General features: G+C 45.9%; 1 protein-coding gene across 1 annotated transcript in view; it reads right to left on the reverse strand.

Moving 5' to 3' along the window:
* The window catches only part of LOC135569070 (inactive carboxypeptidase-like protein X2), a gene marked incomplete at its 5' end in the record, with an annotated part of 107561 nt that overhangs the window by 36537 nt on the left and 50160 nt on the right, over positions 1 to 20864 (reverse strand). Inside the window, 4 exons of the mRNA XM_065015913.1 lie at positions 13485 to 13584; positions 14650 to 14789; positions 17909 to 18206; positions 19248 to 19427. Coding sequence (XP_064871985.1) covers positions 13485 to 13584; positions 14650 to 14789; positions 17909 to 18206; positions 19248 to 19427 — 718 coding nt within the window. The remainder of the gene's footprint in view (positions 1 to 13484; positions 13585 to 14649; positions 14790 to 17908; positions 18207 to 19247; positions 19428 to 20864) is intronic.

The raw sequence follows: 20864 nt of genomic DNA on the forward strand, positions 1-20864 counted from the left end.
AGGAACACAAGCATTTAGTTAGATATTACTGCACTGTTGGAGCTAGGAACACAAGCATTTAGTTAGATATTACTGCACTGTTGGCGCTAGAAACGCGTGTGTGCGTGTGTGCGTGCGTGCGTGCGTGCGTGCGTGCGTGCGTGTGTGTGTGTGTGTGTGTGTAGAATTAAGAATTAAGGAAGAGAATTGAGCTGAAAGGAAGAGACATGAGACTTCCATTAATCCCTGAAGCAACACTTCTGCCCATTGCTTTCACTGCTCAATGTAAGCTTTCCCCCACACATATGACTTCTAAAATACAAGGCAAATAGGGACCGGGTACTTGTGTCATCATGCCTTACAGGCAGTATCTACTGAATAGTAATATATTCAGGACTTTCTATAAAATGGTAGCTATTTCCTGCTGCGGATGGACTTTTGTCAAGCATGAAATACCAGCATGCTCAGCGTCTGTGAGAGTTTAATGATCCAACGTTATGGTCTTTGGCTCCCGAAGAAGTTATTACTGTTGCAGCGTTAATTATTTTGTATTGATTTATATGCTATAAATATTGCCTATCTAATTATCACGTTCAATTTGTCCATTTGGTTTCCTGTCAAAAGGAATATATATACTGTTGTCCATAATACATTCTCTGCTAATGCTGTTTTCTATAGAATGTTACTGATGTTTTCTATAGAATGCTACAGATGTTTTCTATAGAATGCTACTGATGTTTTCTATAGAATGCTACTGATGTTTTCTATAGAATGTTAATGTTTTCTATACTGATGTTTTCTATAGAATGCTACTGATGTTTTCTGTAGAATGCTACTGATGTTTTCTGTAGAATGCTACTGATGTTTTCTGTAGAATGCTACTGATGTTTTCTATAGAATGCTACTGATGTTTTCTGTAGAATGCTACTGATGTTTTCTTTTCTGATAGAATGCTACTGATGTTTTCTGATAGAATGCTACTGACTGAATGTTTTCTATAGAATGCTACTGATGTTTTCTATAGAATGCTACTGATGTTTTCTATAGAATGCTACTGATGTTTTCTGTAGAATGCTACTGATGTTTTCTGATGTTTTCTATAGAATGCTACTGATGTTTTCTGTAGAATGCTACTGATGTTTTCTGTAGAATGCTACTGATGTTTTTTAGAATGCTACTGATGTTTTCTGTAGAATGCTACTGATGTTTTCTGCAGAATGCTACTGATGTTTTCTGTAGAATGCTACTGATGTTTTCTGTAGAATGCCTACTGATGTTTTCTGTAGAATGCTACTGATGTTTTGTAGAATGCTACTAGAATGCTACTGATGTTTTCTTTTCTGATGTTTTCTGTAGAATGCTACTGATGTTTTCTATAGAATGCTACTGATGTTTTCTTAGAATCTACTGATGTTTTCTGTAGAATGCTACTGATGTTTTCTATAGAATGCTACTGATGTTTTTTCTACTGATAGAATGCTACTGATGTTTTTTTTCTGATAGAATGCTACTGATGTTTTCTGTAGAATGCTACTGATGTTTTCTTCTACTGATGTTTTCTGTAGAATGCTACTGATGTTTTCTGTAGAATTACTGATGTTTTCTATAGAATGCTACTGATGTTTTCTATAGAATGCTACTGATGTTTTCTATAGAATGATACTGTCTTCTATAGAATGCTAATGATGTTTTCTATATGTCACGCCCTGGTCTAAGTATTTTGTGTTTTTCTTCATGTATTGGGTCAGGCCAGGGTGTGGCATGGAGTTTTTGTATTGTGGTGTGTTTTGTCTTGGGGTTTTGGTGTGTATGTTAGTGGGATCGTAGCTTAGTAGGGTGTTCTAGGAAAGTCTATGGCTGTCTGGAGTGGTTCTCAATCAGAGGCAGGTGGTTATCGTTGTCTCTGATTGGGAACCATATTTAGGCAGCCATATTCTTTGGTTGTATTGTGGGTGATTGTCCTTAGTTGTCCTTAGTGTCCTGTTTCTGTGTTCGTTTGCACCAGTTTAGGCTGTTTCATTACGTTTATTGTTTTTTTGTAGTATTTGTATTTAGATTCGTGTTACGTTTGTTTATTAAAACATGGATCGCAATATACACGCTGCATTTTGGTCCGACTCTCCTTCACCATTAGAAAACCGTTACACTATAGAATACTACTGATGTCTTCTATAGAATGCTACTGATGTTTTCTATTGTTAGCTAGCCAGCTATTTGTCGTCCTTAACGTAGGAGACACTGCTAGCTAGCCAACAGCTAGCCAACGTCCACCGAATTGAACTTCCTCACTCAACAACCGGTCGCATTCCGCTTCGCTCCACAGGTAGTATCACATTTTCATTTCATTTCATTACAGTACAACGGTTTGATTTGTTTGATCGTAGCTAGCTACATAGCTAGCTACATAGCCGTCTTTGTATCAAAGATAATTGTGTAGTCTAGAGCGATTTTCTAGGTTAGCTAGCCAGCTATTGTCGTTCTTTTAACGCAACGTAACGTAATCAACACTGCTAGCTAGCCAGCTAGCCCCCGAATAGCAGCACTGTCGAAACTATCACACCCAACGGAACGACTTGATTAGTGAAGTGTCAACAACGCAGCCACTGCCAGCTAGCCTACAAAGTCAACAACGCAGCCTCTGCCAGCTAGCCTACTTCAGCAGTACTGTATCATTTTAATCATTTTAGTCAATAAGATTCTTGCTACGTAAGCTTAACTTTCTGAACATTCGAGACGTGTAGTCCACTTGTCATTCCAATCTCCTTTGCATTAGCGTAGCCTCTTCTGTAGCCTGTCAACTATGTGTCTGTCTATCCCTGTTCTCTCCTCTCTGCACAGACCATACAAACGCTCCACACCGCGTGGCCGCGGCCACCCTAATCTGGTGGTCCCAGCGCGCACGACCCACGTGGAGTTCCAGGTCTCCGGTAGCCTCTGGAACTGCCGATCTGCGGCCAACAAGGCAGAGTCAAATCAAATCAAATCAAATTTTATTTGTCACATACACATGGTTAGCAGATGTTAATGCGAGTGTAGCGAAATGCTTGTGCTTCTAGTTCCGACAATGCAGTGATAACCAACAAGTAATCTAACTAACAATTCCAAAACTACTGTCTTATACACAGTGTAAGGGGATAAGGAATATGTACATAAGGATATATGAATGAGTGATGGTACAGAGCAGCATACAGTAGATGGTATCGAGTACAGTATATACATATGAGATGAGTATGTAGACAAAGTAAACAAAGTGGCATAGTTAAAGTGGCTAGTGACATAAGAATGCAGTCGATGATCTAGAGTACAGTATATACATATGCATATGAGATGAATAAATGTAGGAAAGTAACATTATATAAGGTAGCATTGTTTAAAGTGGCTAGTGATATATTTACATCATTTCCCATCAATTCCCATTATTAAAGTGGCTGGAGTTGGGTCAGTGTCAATGACAGTGTGTTGGCAGCAGCCACTCAATGTTAGTGGTGGCTGTTTAACAGTCTGATGGCCTTGAGATAGAAGCTGTTTTTCAGTCTCTCGGTCCCAGCTTTGATGCACCTGTACTGACCTCGCCTTCTGGATGATAGCGGGGTGAACAGGCAGTGGTTCGGGTGGTTGATGTCCTTGATGATCTTTATGGCCTTCCTGTAACATCGGGTGGTGTAGGTGTCCTGGAGGGCAGGTAGTTTGCCCCGGTGATGCGTTGTGCAGACCTCACTACCCTCTGGAGAGCCTTACGGTTGAGGGCGGAGCAGTTGCCGTACCAGGCGGTGATACAGCCCGCCAGGATGCTCTCGATTGTGCATCTGTAGAAGTTCGTGAGTGCTTTTGGTGACAAGCCGAATTTCTTCAGCCTCCTGAGGTTGAAGAGGCGCTGCTGCGCCTTCTTCACTTCACGCTGTCAGTGTGAGTGGACCAATTCAGTTTGTCTGTGATGTGTATGCCGAGGAACTTAAAACTTGCTACCCTCTCCACTACTGATCCATCGATGTGGATAGGGGGTGTTCCCTCTGCTGTTTCCTGAAGTCCACAATCATCTCCTTAGTTTTGTTGACGTTGAGTGTGAGGTTATTTTCCTGACACCACACTCCGAGGGCCCTCACCTCCTCCCTGTAGGCCGTCTCGTCGTTGTTGGTAATCAAGCCTACCACTGTTGTGTCGTCCGCAAACTTGATGATTGAGTTGGAGGCGTGCGTGGCCACGCAGTCGTGGGTGAACAGGGAGTACAGGAGAGGGCTCAGAACGCACCCTTGTGGGGCCCCCGTGTTGAGGATCAGCGGGGAGGAGATGTTGTTGCCTACCCTCACCACCTGGGGGCGGCCCGTCAGGAAGTCCAGTACCCAGTTGCACAGGGCGGGGTCGAGACCCAGGGTCTCGAGCTTGATGACGAGCTTGGAGGGTACTATGGTGTTGAATGCCGAGCTGTAGTCGATGAACAGCATTCTCACATAGGTATTCCTCTTGTCCAGGTGGGTTAGGGCAGTGTGCAGTGTGGTTGAGATTGCATCGTCTGTGGACCTATTTGGGCGGTAAGCAAATTGGAGTGGGTCTAGGGTGTCAGGTAGGGTGGAGGTGATATGGTCCTTGACTAGTCTCTCAAAGCACTTCATGATGACGGAAGTGAGTGCTACGGGCGGTAGTCGTTTAGCTCAGTTACCTTAGCTTTCTTGGGAACAGGAACAATGGTGGCCCTCTTGAAGCATGTGGGAACAGCAGACTGGTATAGGGATTGATTGAATATGTCCGTAAACACACCGGCCAGCTGGTCTGCGCATGCTCTGAGGGCGCGGCTGGGGATGCCGTCTGGGCCTGCAGCCTTGCGAGGGTTAACACGTTTAAATGTCTTACTCACCTCGGCTGCAGTGAAGGAGAGACCGCATGTTTTCGTTGCAGGCCGTGTCAGTGGCACTGTATTGTCCTCAAAGCGGGCAAAAAGTTATTTAGTCTGCCTGGGAGCAAGACATCCTGGTCCGTGACTGGGCTGGGTTTCTTCTTGTAGTCCGTGATTGACTGTAGACCCTGCCACATGCCTCTTGTGTCTGAGCCATTGAATTGAGATTCCACTTTGTCTCTGTACTGGCGCTTAGCTTGTTTAATAGCCTTGCGGAGGGAATAGCTGCATTGTTTATATTCGGACATATTACCAGACACCTTGCCCTGATTAAAAGCAGTGGTTCGCGCTTTCAGTTTCACGCGAATGCTGCCATCAATCCACGGTTTCTGGTTTGGGAATGTTTTTATCGTTGCTATGGGAACGACATCTTCGACGCACGTTCTAATGAACTCGCACACCGAATCAGCGTATTCGTCAATATTTCCATCTGACGCAATACGAAACATGTCCCAGTCCACGTGATGGAAGCAGTCTTGGAGTGTGGAGTCAGCTTGGTCTGACCAGCGTTGGACAGACCTCAGCGTGGGAGCCTCTTGTTTTAGTTTCTGCCAGTAGGCAGGGATCAGCAAAATGGAGTCGTGGTCAGCTTTTCCGAAAGGGGCGGGGCAGGGCCTTATATGCGTCGCGGAAGTTAGAGTAACAATGATCCAAGGTTTTACCACCCCTGGTTGCGCAATCGATATGCTGGTAAAATTTAGGGAGTCTTGTTTTCAGATTAGCTTTGTTAAAATCCCCAGCTACAATGAATGCAGCCTCCGGATAAATGGTTTCCAGTTTGCAAAGAGTTAAATAAAGTTCGTTCAGAGCCATCGATGTGTCTGCTTGGGGGGATATATACGGCTGTGATTATAATCGAGGAGAATTCTCTTGGAAGATAATGCGGTCTACATTTGATTGTGAGGAATTCTAAATCAGGTGAACAGAAGGATTTGAGTTCCTGTATGTTTCCTTCATCACACCATGTCTCGTTAGTCATGAGGCATACGCCCCCGCCACTCTTCTTACCAGAAAGATGTTTGTTTCTGTCGGCGCGATGCGTGGAGAAACCCGTTGGCTGCACCGCATCGGATAGCGTCTTCCCAGTAAGCCATGTTTCTGTGAAGCAGAGAACGTTGCAGTCTCTGATGTCCCTCTGGAATGCTACCCTTGCTCGGATTTCGTCAACCTTGTTGTCAAGAGACTGGACATTGGCAAGAAGAATGCTGGGGAGTGGTGCGCGATGTGCCCTTTTTCGGAGTCTGACCAGAACACCGCCTCGTTTCCCTCTTTTTAGGAGTCGTTTCCTTGGGTCGCTGCATGCGATCCATTCCGTTGTCCTGTTTGTAAGGCAGAACACCGGATCCGCGTCGCGGAAAACATATTCTTGGTCGTACTGATGGTGAGTTGGCGCTGATCTTATATTCAGTAGTTCTTCTCGACTGTATGTAATGAAACCTAAGATGACCTGGGGTACCAATGTAAGAAATAACACGTAAAAAAACAAAAAACTGCATAGTTTCCTAGGAACGCGAAGCGAGGCGGCCATCTCAGTCGGCGCCAGTGTTCATCTCAGCCTATGCCTGCCTCCCTCCAGTCCCTCGACTTCTTGGCACTGACGGAAACATGGATCACCACAGATAACACTGCTACTCCTACTGCTCTCTCTTCGTCCGCCCACGTGTTCTCGCACACCCCGAGAGCTTCTGGTCAGCGGGGTGGTGGCACCGGGATCCTCATCTCTCCCAAGTGGTCATTCTCTCTTTCTCCCCTTACCCATCTGTCTATCGCCTCCTTTGAATTCCATGCTGTCACAGTTACCAGCCCTTTCAAGCTTAACATCCTTATCATTTATCGCCCTCCAGGTTCCCTCGGAGAGTTCATCAATGAGCTTGATGCCTTGATAAGCTCCTTTCCTGAGGACGGATCACCTCTCACAGTTCTGGGCGACTTTAACCTCCCCACGTCTACCTTTGACTCATTCCTCTCTGCCTCCTTCTTTCCACTCCTCTCCTCTTTTGACCTCACCCTCTCACCTTCCCCCCCTACTCACAAGGCAGGCAATACGCTCGACCTCATCTTTACTAGATGCTGTTCTTCCACTGACCTCATTGCAACTCCCTCCAAGTCTCCGACCACTACCTTGTATCCTTTTCCCTCTCGCTCTCATCCAACACTTCCCACACTGCCCCTACTCGGATGGTATCGCGCCGTCCCAACCTTCGCTCTCTCTCCCCCGCTACTCTCTCCTCTTCCATCCTATCATCTCTTCCCTCTGCTCAAACCTTCTCCAACCTATCTCCTGATTCTGCCTCCTCAGCCCTCCTCTCCTCCCTTTCTGCATCCTTTGACTCTCTATGTCCCCTATCCTCCAGGCCGGCTCGGTCCTCCCCTCCCGCTCCGTGGCTCGACGACTCATTGCGAGCTCACAGAACAGGGCACCCGGGCAGCCGAGCGGAAATGGAGGAAAACTCGCCTCCCTGCGGACCTGACATCCTTTCACTCCCTCCTCTCTACATTTTCCTCTTCTGTCTCTGCTGCTAAAGCCACTTTCTACCACTCTAAATTCCAAGCATCTGCCTCTAACCCTAGGAAGCTCTTTGCCACCTTCTCCACCCTCCTGAATCCTCCTCCCCCTCCCCCTCCTCCCTCTCTGCAGATGACTTCGTCAACCATTTTGAAAAAGAAGGTCGACGACATCCGATCCTCGTTTGCTAAGTCAAACGACACCGCTGGTTCTGCTCACACTGCCCTACCCTGTGCTCTGACCTCTTTCTCCCCTCTCTCTCCAGATGAAATCTCGCGTCTTGTGACGGCCGGCCGCCCAACAACCTGCCCGCTTGACCCTATCCCCTCCTCTCTTCTCCAGACCATTTCCGGAGACCTTCTCCCTTACCTCACCTCGCTCATCAACTCATCCCTGACCGCTGGCTACGTCCCGTCCGTCTTCAAGAGAGCGAGAGTTGCACCCCCTTCTGAAAAAACCTACACTCGATCCCTCCGATGTCAACAACTACAGACCAGTATCCCTTCTTTCTTTTCTCTCCAAAACTCTTGAACGTGCCGTCCTTGGCCAGCTCTCCGCTATCTCTCTCAGAATGACCTTCTTGATCCAAATCAGTCAGGTTTCAAGACTAGTCATTCAACTGAGACTGCTCTTCTCTGTATCACGGAGCGCTCCGCACTGCTAAAGCTAACTCTCTCTCCTCTGCTCTCATCCTTCTAGACCTATCGGCTGCCTTCGATACTGTGAACCATCAGATCCTCCTCTCCACCCTCTCCGAGTTGGGCATCTCCGGCGCGGCCCACGCTTGGATTGCGTCCTACCTGACAGGTCGCTCCTACCAGGTGGCGTGGCGAGAATCTGTCTCCTCACCACGTGCTCTCACCACTGGTGTCCCCCAGGGCTCTGTTCTAGGCCCTCTCCTATTCTCGCTATACACCAAGTCACTTGGCTCTGTCATAACCTCACATGGTCTCTCCTATCATTGCTATGCAGACGACACACAATTAATCTTCTCCTTTCCCCCTTCTGACGACCAGGTGGCGAATCGCATCTCTGCATGTCTGGCAGACATATCAGTGTGGATGACGGATCATCACCTCAAGCTGAACCTCAGCAAGACGGAGCTGCTCTTCCTCCCGGGGAAGGACTGCCCGTTCCATGATCTCGCCATCACGGTTGACAACTCCATTGTGTCCTCCTCCCAGAGCGCTAAGAACCTTGGCGTGATCCTGGACAACACCCTGTCGTTCTCAAATAACATCAAGGCGGTGGCCCGTTCCTGTAGGTTCATGCTCTACAACATCCGCAGAGTACGACCCTGCCTCACACAGGAAGCGGCGCAGGTCCTAATCCAGGCACTTGTCATCTCCCGTCTGGATTACTGCAACTCGCTGTTGGCTGGGCTCCCTGCCTGTGCCATTAAACCCCTACAGCTCATCCAGAACGCCGCAGCCCGTCTGGTGTTCAACCTTCCCAAGTTCTCTCACGTCACCCCGCTCCTCCGCTCTCTCCACTGGCTTCCAGTTGAAGCTCGCATCCGCTACAAGACCATGGTGCTTGCCTACGGAGCTGTGAGGGGAACGGCACCTCAGTACCTCCAGGCTCTGATCAGGCCCTACACCCAAACAAGGGCACTGCGTTCATCCACCTCTGGCCTGCTCGCCTCCCTACCACTGAGGAAGTACAGCTCCCGCTCAGCCCAGTCAAAACTGTTCGCTGCTCTGGCCCCCCAATGGTGGAACAAACTCCCTCACGACGCCAGGACAGCGGAGTCAATCACCACCTTCCGGAGACACCTGAAACCCCACCTCTTTAAGGAATACCTAGGATAGGATAAAGTAATCCTTCTCACCCCCCTTAAAAGATTTAGATGCACTATTGTAAAGTGGCAGTTCCACTGGATGTCATAAGGTGAACGCACCAATTTGTAAGTCGCTCTGGATAAGAGCGTCTGCTAAATGACTTAAATGTAAATGTAAATGTCTAATGATGTTTCCTATAGAATGCTAATGATGTTTTCAATAAAATGCTAATGCTATGGTCTATAGAATGTTAATGCTGTTTTCTAGAGAATGCTACTGATGTTTTCTATAGAATGCTAATGATGTTTTCTATAGAATGCTAATGATGTTTTCTATAGAATGCTAATGATGGAATTGAATGAAGATAAAACAATATCCTGTGTACTACTATGCCATTGATTGTGTTATTGTGTTATCATTGGTTGATGATACACACGTGGTAATACACACTGGACATGTCAGATACTGGAGTGGCATTTTGAACTCTGATAGCTGGGTTTGGTGGAGTAATGTCAGATCTATGGACACATAATGAGAACACAGAGTCTACTATAATACATCTCTATATGGAATGTATGGACACAGAATGAGAACAGAGAGTCTACTATAATACATCTCTATATGGCATGTATGGACACATAATGAGAACACAGAGTCTACTATAATACATCTCTATATGGAATGTATGGACACAGAATGAGAACAGAGAGTCTACTATAATACATCTCTATATGGCATGTATGGACACAGAATGAGAACAGAGAGTCTACTATAATACATCTCTATATGGCATGTATGGACACAGAATGAGAACAGAGAGTCTACTATAATACATCTCTATATGGCATGTATGGACACAGAATGAGAACACAGATACTACAATAGCATGTATTGCTGCAGCTGCAGTCATCCCCCTCTTCAAAGGGGGGGACACTCTTGACCCAAACTGCTACAGACCTACAGTGCCTTGCGAAAGTATTCGGCCCCCTTGAACTTTGCGACCTTTTGCCACATTTCAGGCTTCAAACATAAAGATATAAAACTGTATTTTTTTGTGAAGAATCAACAACAAGTGGGACACAATCATGAAGTGGAACGACATTTATTGGATATTTCAAACTTTTTTAACAAATCAAAAACTGAGAAATTGGGCGTACAAAATTATTCAGCCCCTTTACTTGTAGTGCAGCAAACTCTCTCCAGAAGTTCAGTGAGGATCTCTGAATGATCCAATGTTGACCTTAATGACTAATGATGATAAATACAATCCACCTGTGTGTAATCATGTCTCCGTATAAATGCACCTGCACTGTGATAGTCTCAGAGGTCCGTTAAAAGCGCAGAGAGCATCATGAAGAACAAGGAACACACCAGGCAGGTCCGAGATACTATTGTGAAGAAGTTTAAAGCCGGATTTGGATACAAAAAGATTTCCCAAACAACCCAAGGAGCACTGTGCAAGCGATAATATTGAAATGGAAGGACTATCAGACCACTGCAAATCTACCAAGACCTGGCCGTCCCTCTAAACTTTCAGCTCATACAAGGAGAAGACTGATCAGAGATGCAGCCAAGAGGCCTATGATCACTCTGGATGAACTGCAGAGATCTACAGCTGAGGTGGGAGACTCTGTCCATAGGACAACAATCAGTCGTATATTGCACAAATCTGGCCTTTATGGAAGAGTGGCAAGAAGAAAGCCATTTCTTAAAGATATCCATAAAAAGTGTCATTTCAAGTTTGCCACAAGCCACCTGGGAGACACACCAAACATGTGGAAGAAGGTGCTCTGGTCAGATGAAACCAAAATTGAACTTTTTGGCAACAATGCAAAACGTTATGTTTGGCGTAAAAGCAACACAGCTCATCCCGCTGAACACACCATCCCCACTGTCAAACATGGTGGTGGCAGCATCATGGTTTGGGCCTGCTTTTCTTCAGCAGGGACAGGGAAGATGGATGGAGCCAAATACAGGACCATTCTGGAAGAAAACCTGATGGAGTCTGCAAAAGACCTGAGACTGGGACAGAGATTTGTCTTCCAACAAGACAATGATCCAAAACATAAAGCAAAATCTACAATGGAATGGTTCAAAAATAAACATATCCAGGTGTTAGAATGGCCAAGTCAAAGTCCAGACCTGAATCCAATCGAGAATCTGTGGAAAGAACTGAAAACTGCTGTTCACAAATGCTCTCCATCCAACCTCACTGAGCTCGAGCTGTTTTGCAAGGAGGAATGGGAAAATATTTCAGTCTCTCGGGGTGCAAAACTGATAGAGACATACCCCAAGCGACTTACAGCTGTAATCGCAGCAAAAGGTGGCGCTACAAAGTATTAACTTAAGGGGGCTGAATAATTTTGCACGCCCAATTTTTCAGTTTTTGATTTGTTAAAAAAGTTTGAAATATCCAATAAATGTCGTTCCACTTCATGATTGTGTCCCACTTGTTGTTGATTCTTCACAAAAAAATACAGTTTTATATCTTTATGTTTGAAGCCTGAAATGTGGCAAAAGGTCGCAAAGTTCAAGGGGGCCGAATACTTTCGCAAGGCACTGTAGGGGGGGACACTCTTGACCCAAACTGCTACAGACCTATATCTATCCTACTCTGCTTTTCTAAGGTCTTCGAAAGCCAAGTCAACAAACAGATTACCGACCATTTCGAATCCCACCATACCTTCTCCGCTATGCAAGCTGGTTTCAGAGCTGGTCATGGGTGTACCTCAGCCACGCTCAAGGTCCTAAACGATATCTTAACCGCCATCGATAAGAAACATTACTGTGCAGCCGTATTCATTGACCTGGCCAAGGCTTTAGACTCTGTCAATCACCACATCCTCATCGCCAGACTCGATAGCCTTGATTTCTCAAATGATTGCCTTGCCTGGTTCACCAACTACTTCTCTGATAGAGTTAAGTGTGTCAAATCGGAGGGTCTGTTGTCTGGACCTCTGACAGTCTCTATGGGGGTACCACAGGGTTAAATTCTTGGACCAACTCTCTTCTCTGTATACATCAATGATGTCGCTCTTGCTGCTGGTGATTCTCTGATCCACCTCTACGCAGACGACACCATTCTGTATACTTCTGGCAATTCTTTGGACACTGTGTTAACAAATCTCCAGACGAGCTTCAATGCCATACAACTCTCCTTCCGTTGCCTCCAATTGCTCTTAAATACAAGTAAAACTAAATGCATGCTCTTCAACCGATCGCTGCCCGCACCTGCTCGCCCGCCCAACATCACTACTCTGGACGGTTCTGACTTAGAATATGTGGACAACTACAAATACCTAGGTGTCTGGTTAGACTGTAAACTCTCCTTCCAGACTCACATCAAACATCTCCAATCCAAAGTTAAATCTAGAATTGGCTTCCTATTTCACAACAAAGCATCCTTCAATCATGCTGCCAAACATACCCTCGTAAAACTGACTATCCTACCGATCCTCGACTTCGGCGATGTAATTTACAAAATAGCCTCCAATACCCTACTCAATAAATTGGATGCAGTCTATCACAGTGCAATCCGTTTTGTCACCAAAGCCCCATACACTACCCACCACTGCGACCTGTATGCTCTCGTTGGCTGGTCCTCACTTCACACTCGTCGCCAAACCCACTGGCTCCATGTCATCTACAAGTCTCTGCTCGCTAAAGCCCCGCCTTATCTCAGCTCGCTGGTCACCATAGCAGCACCCACCTGTAGCACGCGCTCCAGCAGGTATATCTCTCTGGTCACCCCAAAACCAATTCTTCCTTTGGCCGCCTTTCCTTCCAGTTCTCTGCTGCCAATGACTGGAACGAACTACAAAAATCTCTGAAACTGGAAACACTTATCTCCCTCACTAGCTTTAAGCACCAGCTGTCAGAGCAGCTCACAGATTACTGCACCTGTACATAGCCCATCTATAATTTAGCCCAAACAACTACCTGTCCCCCTACTGTATTTATTTATTTATTTATTTTGCTCCTTTGCACCCCGTTATTTCTATTTCTTCTTTGCACATTCTTCCACTGCAAATCTACCATTCCAGTGTTTTACTTGCTATATTGTATTTACTTCGCCACCATGGCCTTTTTTTGCCTTTACCTCCCTTATCTCACCTCATTTGCTCACATTGTATACAGACTTATTTTTCTACTGTATTATTGACTGTATGTTTTGTTTTACTCCATGTGTAACTCTGTGTCGTTGTATCTGTCGAGCTGCTTTGCTTTATAATGGCCAGGTCACGGGTTGTAAATGAGAACTTGTTCTCAACTTGCCTAACTGGTTAAATAAAGGTGAAATAAATCAATAAAATAAATGTATCTCTACCTGTTCTGATGTCATGGCCGATCCCTTCCACTTGGATGGTGGCGTTGGCTATGCCCCGCCCCTGCATGTCCCAGACAATGCCTTTGATCCCACGATGCACCTGTGTATGAAAGGTCAGAGGTCAAAGATCAACTGACTGAATAATAATAATAACAACAATAATAATATGTAACGTATCATATATAATATTAATTTGAGCACATTGTTCGCTAGCTAACGTTATCTTACTGGCTCGCTAGCTAATGTTATCTTACTGGCTCGCTAGCTAACGTTATCTTACTGGCTCGCTAGCTAATGTTATCTTACTGGCTCGCTAGCTAATGTTATCTTACTGGCTCGCTAGCTAACGTTATCTTACTGGCTGGCTACCTAACATTATCTTACTGCCTGGCTAGCAAGCGTTATCTTACTGCCTGGCTAGCAAGCGTTATCTTACTGGCTGGCTAGCTATCATGATCTTGGACTACGCCTCTCTAGCACGCCCTCTCTAGACTCTACTGCCTAGGCTAGCACACTCTCTAGACTCTACACCCTCTCTGGCTAAGCCCTCTCTGGAATCTTCTCTAGACTCTACGCCCTCTCTAGACTCTACACCCTCTCTAGACTCTACGCCCTCTCTGGACTCTACACCCTCTCTAGACTCTACGACCTCTCTAGACTCTACGACCTCTCTGGACTCTACACCCTCTCTGGACTCTACACCCTCTCTGACTCTCTACGCCCTCTCTAGACTCTACGACCTCTCTGGACTCTACACCCTCTCTGGACTCTACACCCTCTCTGGACTCTACACCCTCTCTGGACTCTACACCCTCTCTAGACTCTACACCTCTCTGGACTCTACACCCTCTCTGGACTCTACACCCTCTCTAGACTCTACACACCCTCTCTGGACTCTACGCCCTCTCTAGACTCTACGCCCTCTCTGGACTCTACGCCCTTTCTAGACTCTACGACCTCTCTGGACTCTACACCCTCTCTAGATTCTACACACCCTCTCTGGACTCTACACCCTCTCTAGACTCTACGCCCTCTCTAGACTCTACGACCTCTCTGGACTCTACACGCCCTCTCTAGACTCTACACCCTCTCTAGACTCTACACCCTCTCTGGACTCTACGCCCTCTCTGGACTCTACACCCTCTCTGGACTCTACATACTGTACCTGCTCCATGAAGACGAGCAGAGACTCCCGGTTGTTTTCCCACTCCTCCGCCAGCTCACTCTCATGGGGGAACTTGTCACATCCCACGTACATCGACAGCTCAAAGCAGTTGGTGTGCAAGTAGCTGAAGTCGTTCATACCTGCCGACACAGAGACAGTGGTGCTACTGCACTGTAACACTGAGAGACGGGGGGCTAGTCGTTCATACCTGCCGACACAGAGACAGTGGTGCTACTGCACTGTAACACTGAGAGACGGGGCTAGTCGTTCATACCTGCCGACACAGAGACAGTGGTGCTACTGCACTGTAACACTGAGAGACAGGGGGCTAGTCGTTCATACCTGCCGACACAGAGACAGTGGTGCTACTGCACTGTAACACTGAGAGACAGGGGGCTAGTCGTTCATACCTGCCGACACAGAGACAGTGGTGCTACTGCACTGTAACACTGAGAGACGGGGGGCTAGTCGTTCATACCTGCCGACACAGAGACAGTGGTGCTACTGCACTGTAACACTGAGAGACGGGGGGCTAGTCGTTCATACCTGCCGACACAGAGACAGTGGTGCTACTGCACTGTAACACTGAGAGACGGGGGGCTAGTCGTTCATACCTGCCGACACAGAGACAGTGGTGCTACTGCACTGTAACACTGAGAGACAGGGGGCTAGTCGTTCATACCTGCCGACACAGAGACAATGGTGCTACTGCACTGTAACACTGAGAGACAGGGGGCTAGTCGTTCATACCTGCCGACACAGAGACAGTGGTGCTACTGCACTGTAACACTGAGAGACAGGGGGCTAGTCGTTCATACCTGCCGACACAGAGACAGTGGTGCTACTGCACTGTAACACTGAGAGACAGGGGGTTAGTCAATCATACCTGCCGACACAGAGACAGTGGTGCTACTGCACTGTAACACTGAGAGACAGGGGGCTAGTCGTTCATACCTGCCGACACAGAGACAGTGGTGCTACTGCACTGTAACACTGAGAGACGGGGGGCTAGTCGTTCATACCTGCCGACACAGAGACAGTGGTGCTACTGCACTGTAACACTGAGAGACGGGGGCTAGTCGTTCATACCTGCCGACACAGAGACAGTGGTGCTACTGCACTGTAACACTGAGAGACGGGGGCTAGTCGTTCATACCTGCCGACACAGAGACAGTGGTGCTACTGCACTGTAACACTGAGAGAGACCTGCCGACACAGAGACAATGGTGCTACTGCACTGTAACACTGAGAGACAGGGGCTAGTTCATACCTGCCGACACAGAGACAGTGGTGCTACTGCACTGTAACACTGAGAGACAGGGGCTAGTCGTTCATACCTGCCGACACAGAGACAGTGGTGCTACTGCACTGTAACACTGAGAGACAGGGGCTAGTCGTTCATACCTGCCGACACAGAGACAGTGGTGACTGCACTGTAACACTGAGAGACAGGGGGCTAGTCGTTCATACCTGCCAACACAGCGGCACAGACAGCGTCATTTATCTGTCGGCCAACTGCCCAATGAAAAGACATCAGCTCATATGTTCTTTTTCCACCAGTGTTTTATAAAGATAATAAATCAAATCAGCATGTGTTGAAATGAAGAGCTACTCTGGTACTGGTCTGTGGTATGTTTTTCCATCGGCAGGGACTGGGAAACTGGTCAGAATTGAAGGAATGATGGATGGCGCTAAATACAGGGAAATTCTTGAGGGAAACCTGTTTCAGTCTTCCAGAGATTTGAGACTGGGACGGAGTTCGCCTTCTAGCAGGACAATGTCCCTAAGCATACTGCGAAAGCAACACTTGAGTGGTTTAAGGGGACACATTTAAATGTCTTGGAATGGCCTAGTCAAAGCCCAGACCTCAATCCAATTGAGAATCTGTGGTATGACTTAAAGATTGCTGTGCACCAGCGGAACCCATCCAACTTGGGAGCTGGAGCAGTTTTGCCTTGAAGAATGGGAAAAACTCCCAGTGGCTAGACGTGCCAAGCTTATAGAGACATCCCCCAAGAGACTTGCACATGTAATTTCAGCAAAAGGTGTCTCTACATATTATTGACTTTGGGGAGGTGAAAAGTTATGCACGCTCAAGTTCAGTTTTTTTGTCTTATTTGTTGCTTGTTTCACAATAAAACATATTTTGAATCTACAAAGTGGTAGGTGTCAATCAAATGATACAAACCCCCCAAAAATATATTTTAATTCCAGGTTGTAAGGCAACAAAATAGGAAAAATGCCAAGGGGGTGAATACTTTCGAAAGCCACTGTATGTTGCATGAGACTTTAAAAAAACGTTTTTTCATACCTGAAGTGCCCTTTTCGGCATTTGCTGTATGATCGATGAGAATCTCCATATTGCAAATGTACGGTCCCTTACTAGACGTCCGCGAATGTTTGAAAATTTGGCGACAGCGCCGGGCCGTGCACCAGGGCCAGATCTTCCGGGAAGTCATCGAACGAAGTCTCTCGGACATTCGGTTTCCGTTTTATAACATTTAAAAATGTTGGTCATTTTTCCGCTGTCCTCGTAAATTCCACCAGATGGCGAATGGATTCTATTTGCAAATGTACAAAACATCACCAATCATGACATGGCCATTTCTCCTAAATGGTAAAGACTTTCGAAGACGAAACTTGGTGAGCATAGGTTTGGTCTAATGGGTTGTTAGCTCATAAACATAGGTTTGGTCTAATGGGCTGTTAGCTCATAAACATAGGTTTGGTCTAATGGGCTGTTAGCTCATAAACATAGGTTTGGTCTAATGGGCTGTTAGCCCAGAAACATAGGTTTGGTCTAATGGGCTGTTAGCCCAGAAACATAGGTTTGGTCTAATGGGCTGTTAGCCCAGAAACATAGGTTTGGTCTAATGGGCTGTTAGCCCATAAACATAGGTTTGGTCTAATGGGCTGTTAGCCCAAGAACCAGCCATTTATCTATCGTAATTTACGAGAAATTGTACAATGTACAATTGGTGATGGTCAAAGAAATGTGTTTTTTCCCCCAAAAAGTTTGAAATGAAGAGCTACTCTGGTTCTGGTCTGTGATAATAAATCAAATCAACATGTGTTGAAATGAAGAACTACTCTGGTACTGGTCTGTGATAATAAATCAATACATGAATTTAATTGAATCAGAGATTAATTTAAATGAATTGAAATGAACTGAACTGAACTGAACTGAAATGAATTGAACTGAACTGAAATTAATTGAACTGAACTGAACTGAATTGAATGGGAAAACAACAACACTAACTCCCTGCCGCGGTGTGCCAGGACGCCCCGTTGATGGTGCCATCTTCCTTGGCAAAGTCCTCGGTGTGGCAGACTCGTCGTCTGGCGTCGGTCATCAGGCGGTGGGTGGATGCGTAGGAGAAGGCGAGCCAGCGGAAGACGTGGTCGTCTGGGGTGGGGGTCTGCTCCCTGGATACACCCTGGGAACGGGTCCTGTCGTAGGGGAAGGTCACCACCAACTCCCCTCCCTGGAGGTTACCACCCAGGACGAACGGGATCTTCTCCATCCAGGAGACCAGCGCACGCGTCTCTGCTGCTACCTGAGGAGAGGAGAAGGAGAAGGAGAAGGAGGGGAGAGGAGAGGAGAGGAGAAGGAGAGGAGAAGGAGAGGAGGGAGGAGAGGAGAGGAGAGGAGAGGAGGAAAAGGGAATGGGAGGAAAGAGGAGAAAGGGAGAGGAGAGAAGTAGAAAGAGGAAAGGAGGAGAGAAAGAGAGAAGTGAGGAGGAAAACCAGAAGTCCTCTATCTGTCACGGAGTCATAGTGACAGGATGAAAACCAGAAGTCCTCTATCTGTCATAGTGACAGGATGAGAACCAGAAGTCCTCTATCTGTCATGGAGTCATAGTGACAGGATGAGAACCAGAAGTCCTCTATCTGTCAAAGTGACAGGATTGAGAACCAGGAGTCCTCTATCTGTCATAGTGACAGGATGAGAACCAGAAGTCCTCTATCTGTCATAGTGACAGGATGAAAACCAGAAGTCCTCTATCTGTCATAGTGACAGGATGAGAACCAGAAGTCCTCTGTCTGTCATAGTGACAGGATGAGAACCAGAAGTCCTCTATCTGTCATGGAGTCATAGTGACAGGATGAGAACCAGAAGTCCTATATCTGTCATAGTGACAGGATGAGAACCAGAAGTCCTCTGTCTGTCATAGTGACAGGATGAGAACCAGAAGTCCTCTATCTGTCATGGAGTCATAGTGACAGGATGAGAACCAGAAGTCCTCTATCTGTCATGGAGTCATAGTGACAGGATGAGAACCAGAAGTTCCCTATCAACAAACTGTGGGATGCGACGACTAACAAGGAACTTTGTTCAGGTGCTCTGCTTTGTTTTGTAAATTATAATTTGGACAAATCACAATTTCACAGGTGCTCGCATCTTTTGAATTTCGTAAAGGGACATTTGGCCCAGAGAGGGGCTTGAATCTGGCAGCAAGTTTCCGTTAAGGAGGGTGGTGACTTCGCTAGTCTCAATAGTATCTTCTCTCATTTCTATTTTCGAGTTCTGGATGTCTGAGATTCCCCTATCAATGTCTTTCGAAAACTCCTCAGAATCTTGTGTGGCATTTACTGACCGTGGAGTTCTCGGACTGATACCATTCGGGAATGGGCACATGGTGGTTGAGCATCTTCCTGGGGATCCATTTCTTTGTTTCAGCCTCCCACAGGATGGAGTTGAGGTCAGGGAAGTTATGGTGGATGTCTACTCCGTCCTCACTCCACCGACCCAGGGACCAGCCACTCAGCTCTGAACCCTGAGGGACAACGGGAGAGTGACACATGGTGACACGTGAGAGCAGATAATTAAGACATGAGGTCCCCAAATGGTTTTAAATTAATTAAAGATAAAAAGTTATCATTTTTAAAATTAAACTATACTATATATTTTCACCTAACAAATAATTGATTAAAACACAATGTTTTGTAATGAAGGTTTACAATAGCCTCAGCAGCACTCTGTAGGGTAGCACCATGGTGTAGCCAGAGGACAGCTAGCTTCTGTCCTCCTCTAGGTACATTGACTTCAATACAAAACCTAGGAGGCTCATGGTTCTCACCCCCTTCCATAGACTTACACAGTAATTATGACAACTTCCGGAGGATGCCCTCCACCAACCTATCAGAGTTCTTGCAGCATGAACTGACATGTTGTCCACCCAATCAAAGGGTCAGAGAATTAATCTAGTACAGAAAGCATAAGCTACAGCTAGCTAGCACTGCAGTGCATCAAATGTGGTGAGTAGTTGACTCAAAGACAATAGTTGAAAAGTTTTGAACAAATGAATTTCTTCAAAAATGAAAGAGAAACAAGAGAGCGAGAGAGCTGTATTTACTTTCACTTACTTAGCTAGCGAATGCAGCTAGCTAGTTTAGCATACTCAAACACCCGGTTCAAATGGAGAGGGATGCTGTTACTGTAATTTCATTATGCCAATGTGCTTTCATTAATTGAAAACCCTTAATCTATTTTATGAGAATTTGTAAGATTCTTGTTTTCATAAAATAGACGGAGACCAGTCTTTTTAATAATAGGTAACAGAATTTATTCTCGGAGCGCGCTGCCACTTCACCTCGAGCAACAGTTTAAATACAGATCATGACGTCATTTCGTTGCTTTAACAGAATCCCCTCCTCTCGACCGGGACAAAGTGAGGTGAAAAGTTCATTTTAACTTACTAACACATTAACTTACTAACTTTTGACCCCTCAACATTATCGATCACCACTGAGCTGACAGTTCTAATTAACAGAAAATGCACTCACTGTCTTATCTAAAAACCCAGAGCTAAGTTTCTGTAGGGTCAACCATAGGCTAACGACCTTATGTGTTTACACAGTCCCCAACCCATTAGTTTCTTCCTAGTTGGAATGGTGTTTATTAACTTGAATTACTCCTTGTCTGTGTCACACAATCCCATCGTATGAACTCATATTTTTAATCAGATATAATAAAACAGAGTATAAGTTTACTTAGTTACAGTTCCATTTAAAATGATTTGTTCAGTCATTTAATAATAATTTTACCAACAGATACTATGTTAGCTAGCTAGTTTAGCCTGCTCAAACACCTGGCTCAAACGGAGAGGGATGCTATGTTAGCTAGCTAGTTTAGCCTGCTCAAACACCTGGCTCAAACGGAGAGGGATGCTATGTTAGCTAGCTAGTTTAGCCTGCTCAAACACCTGGTTCAT

This window comes from Oncorhynchus nerka, unplaced genomic scaffold (genome assembly GCF_034236695.1).
Source record: "Oncorhynchus nerka isolate Pitt River unplaced genomic scaffold, Oner_Uvic_2.0 unplaced_scaffold_1212, whole genome shotgun sequence".
Classification (NCBI taxonomy): domain Eukaryota; kingdom Metazoa; phylum Chordata; class Actinopteri; order Salmoniformes; family Salmonidae; genus Oncorhynchus; species Oncorhynchus nerka.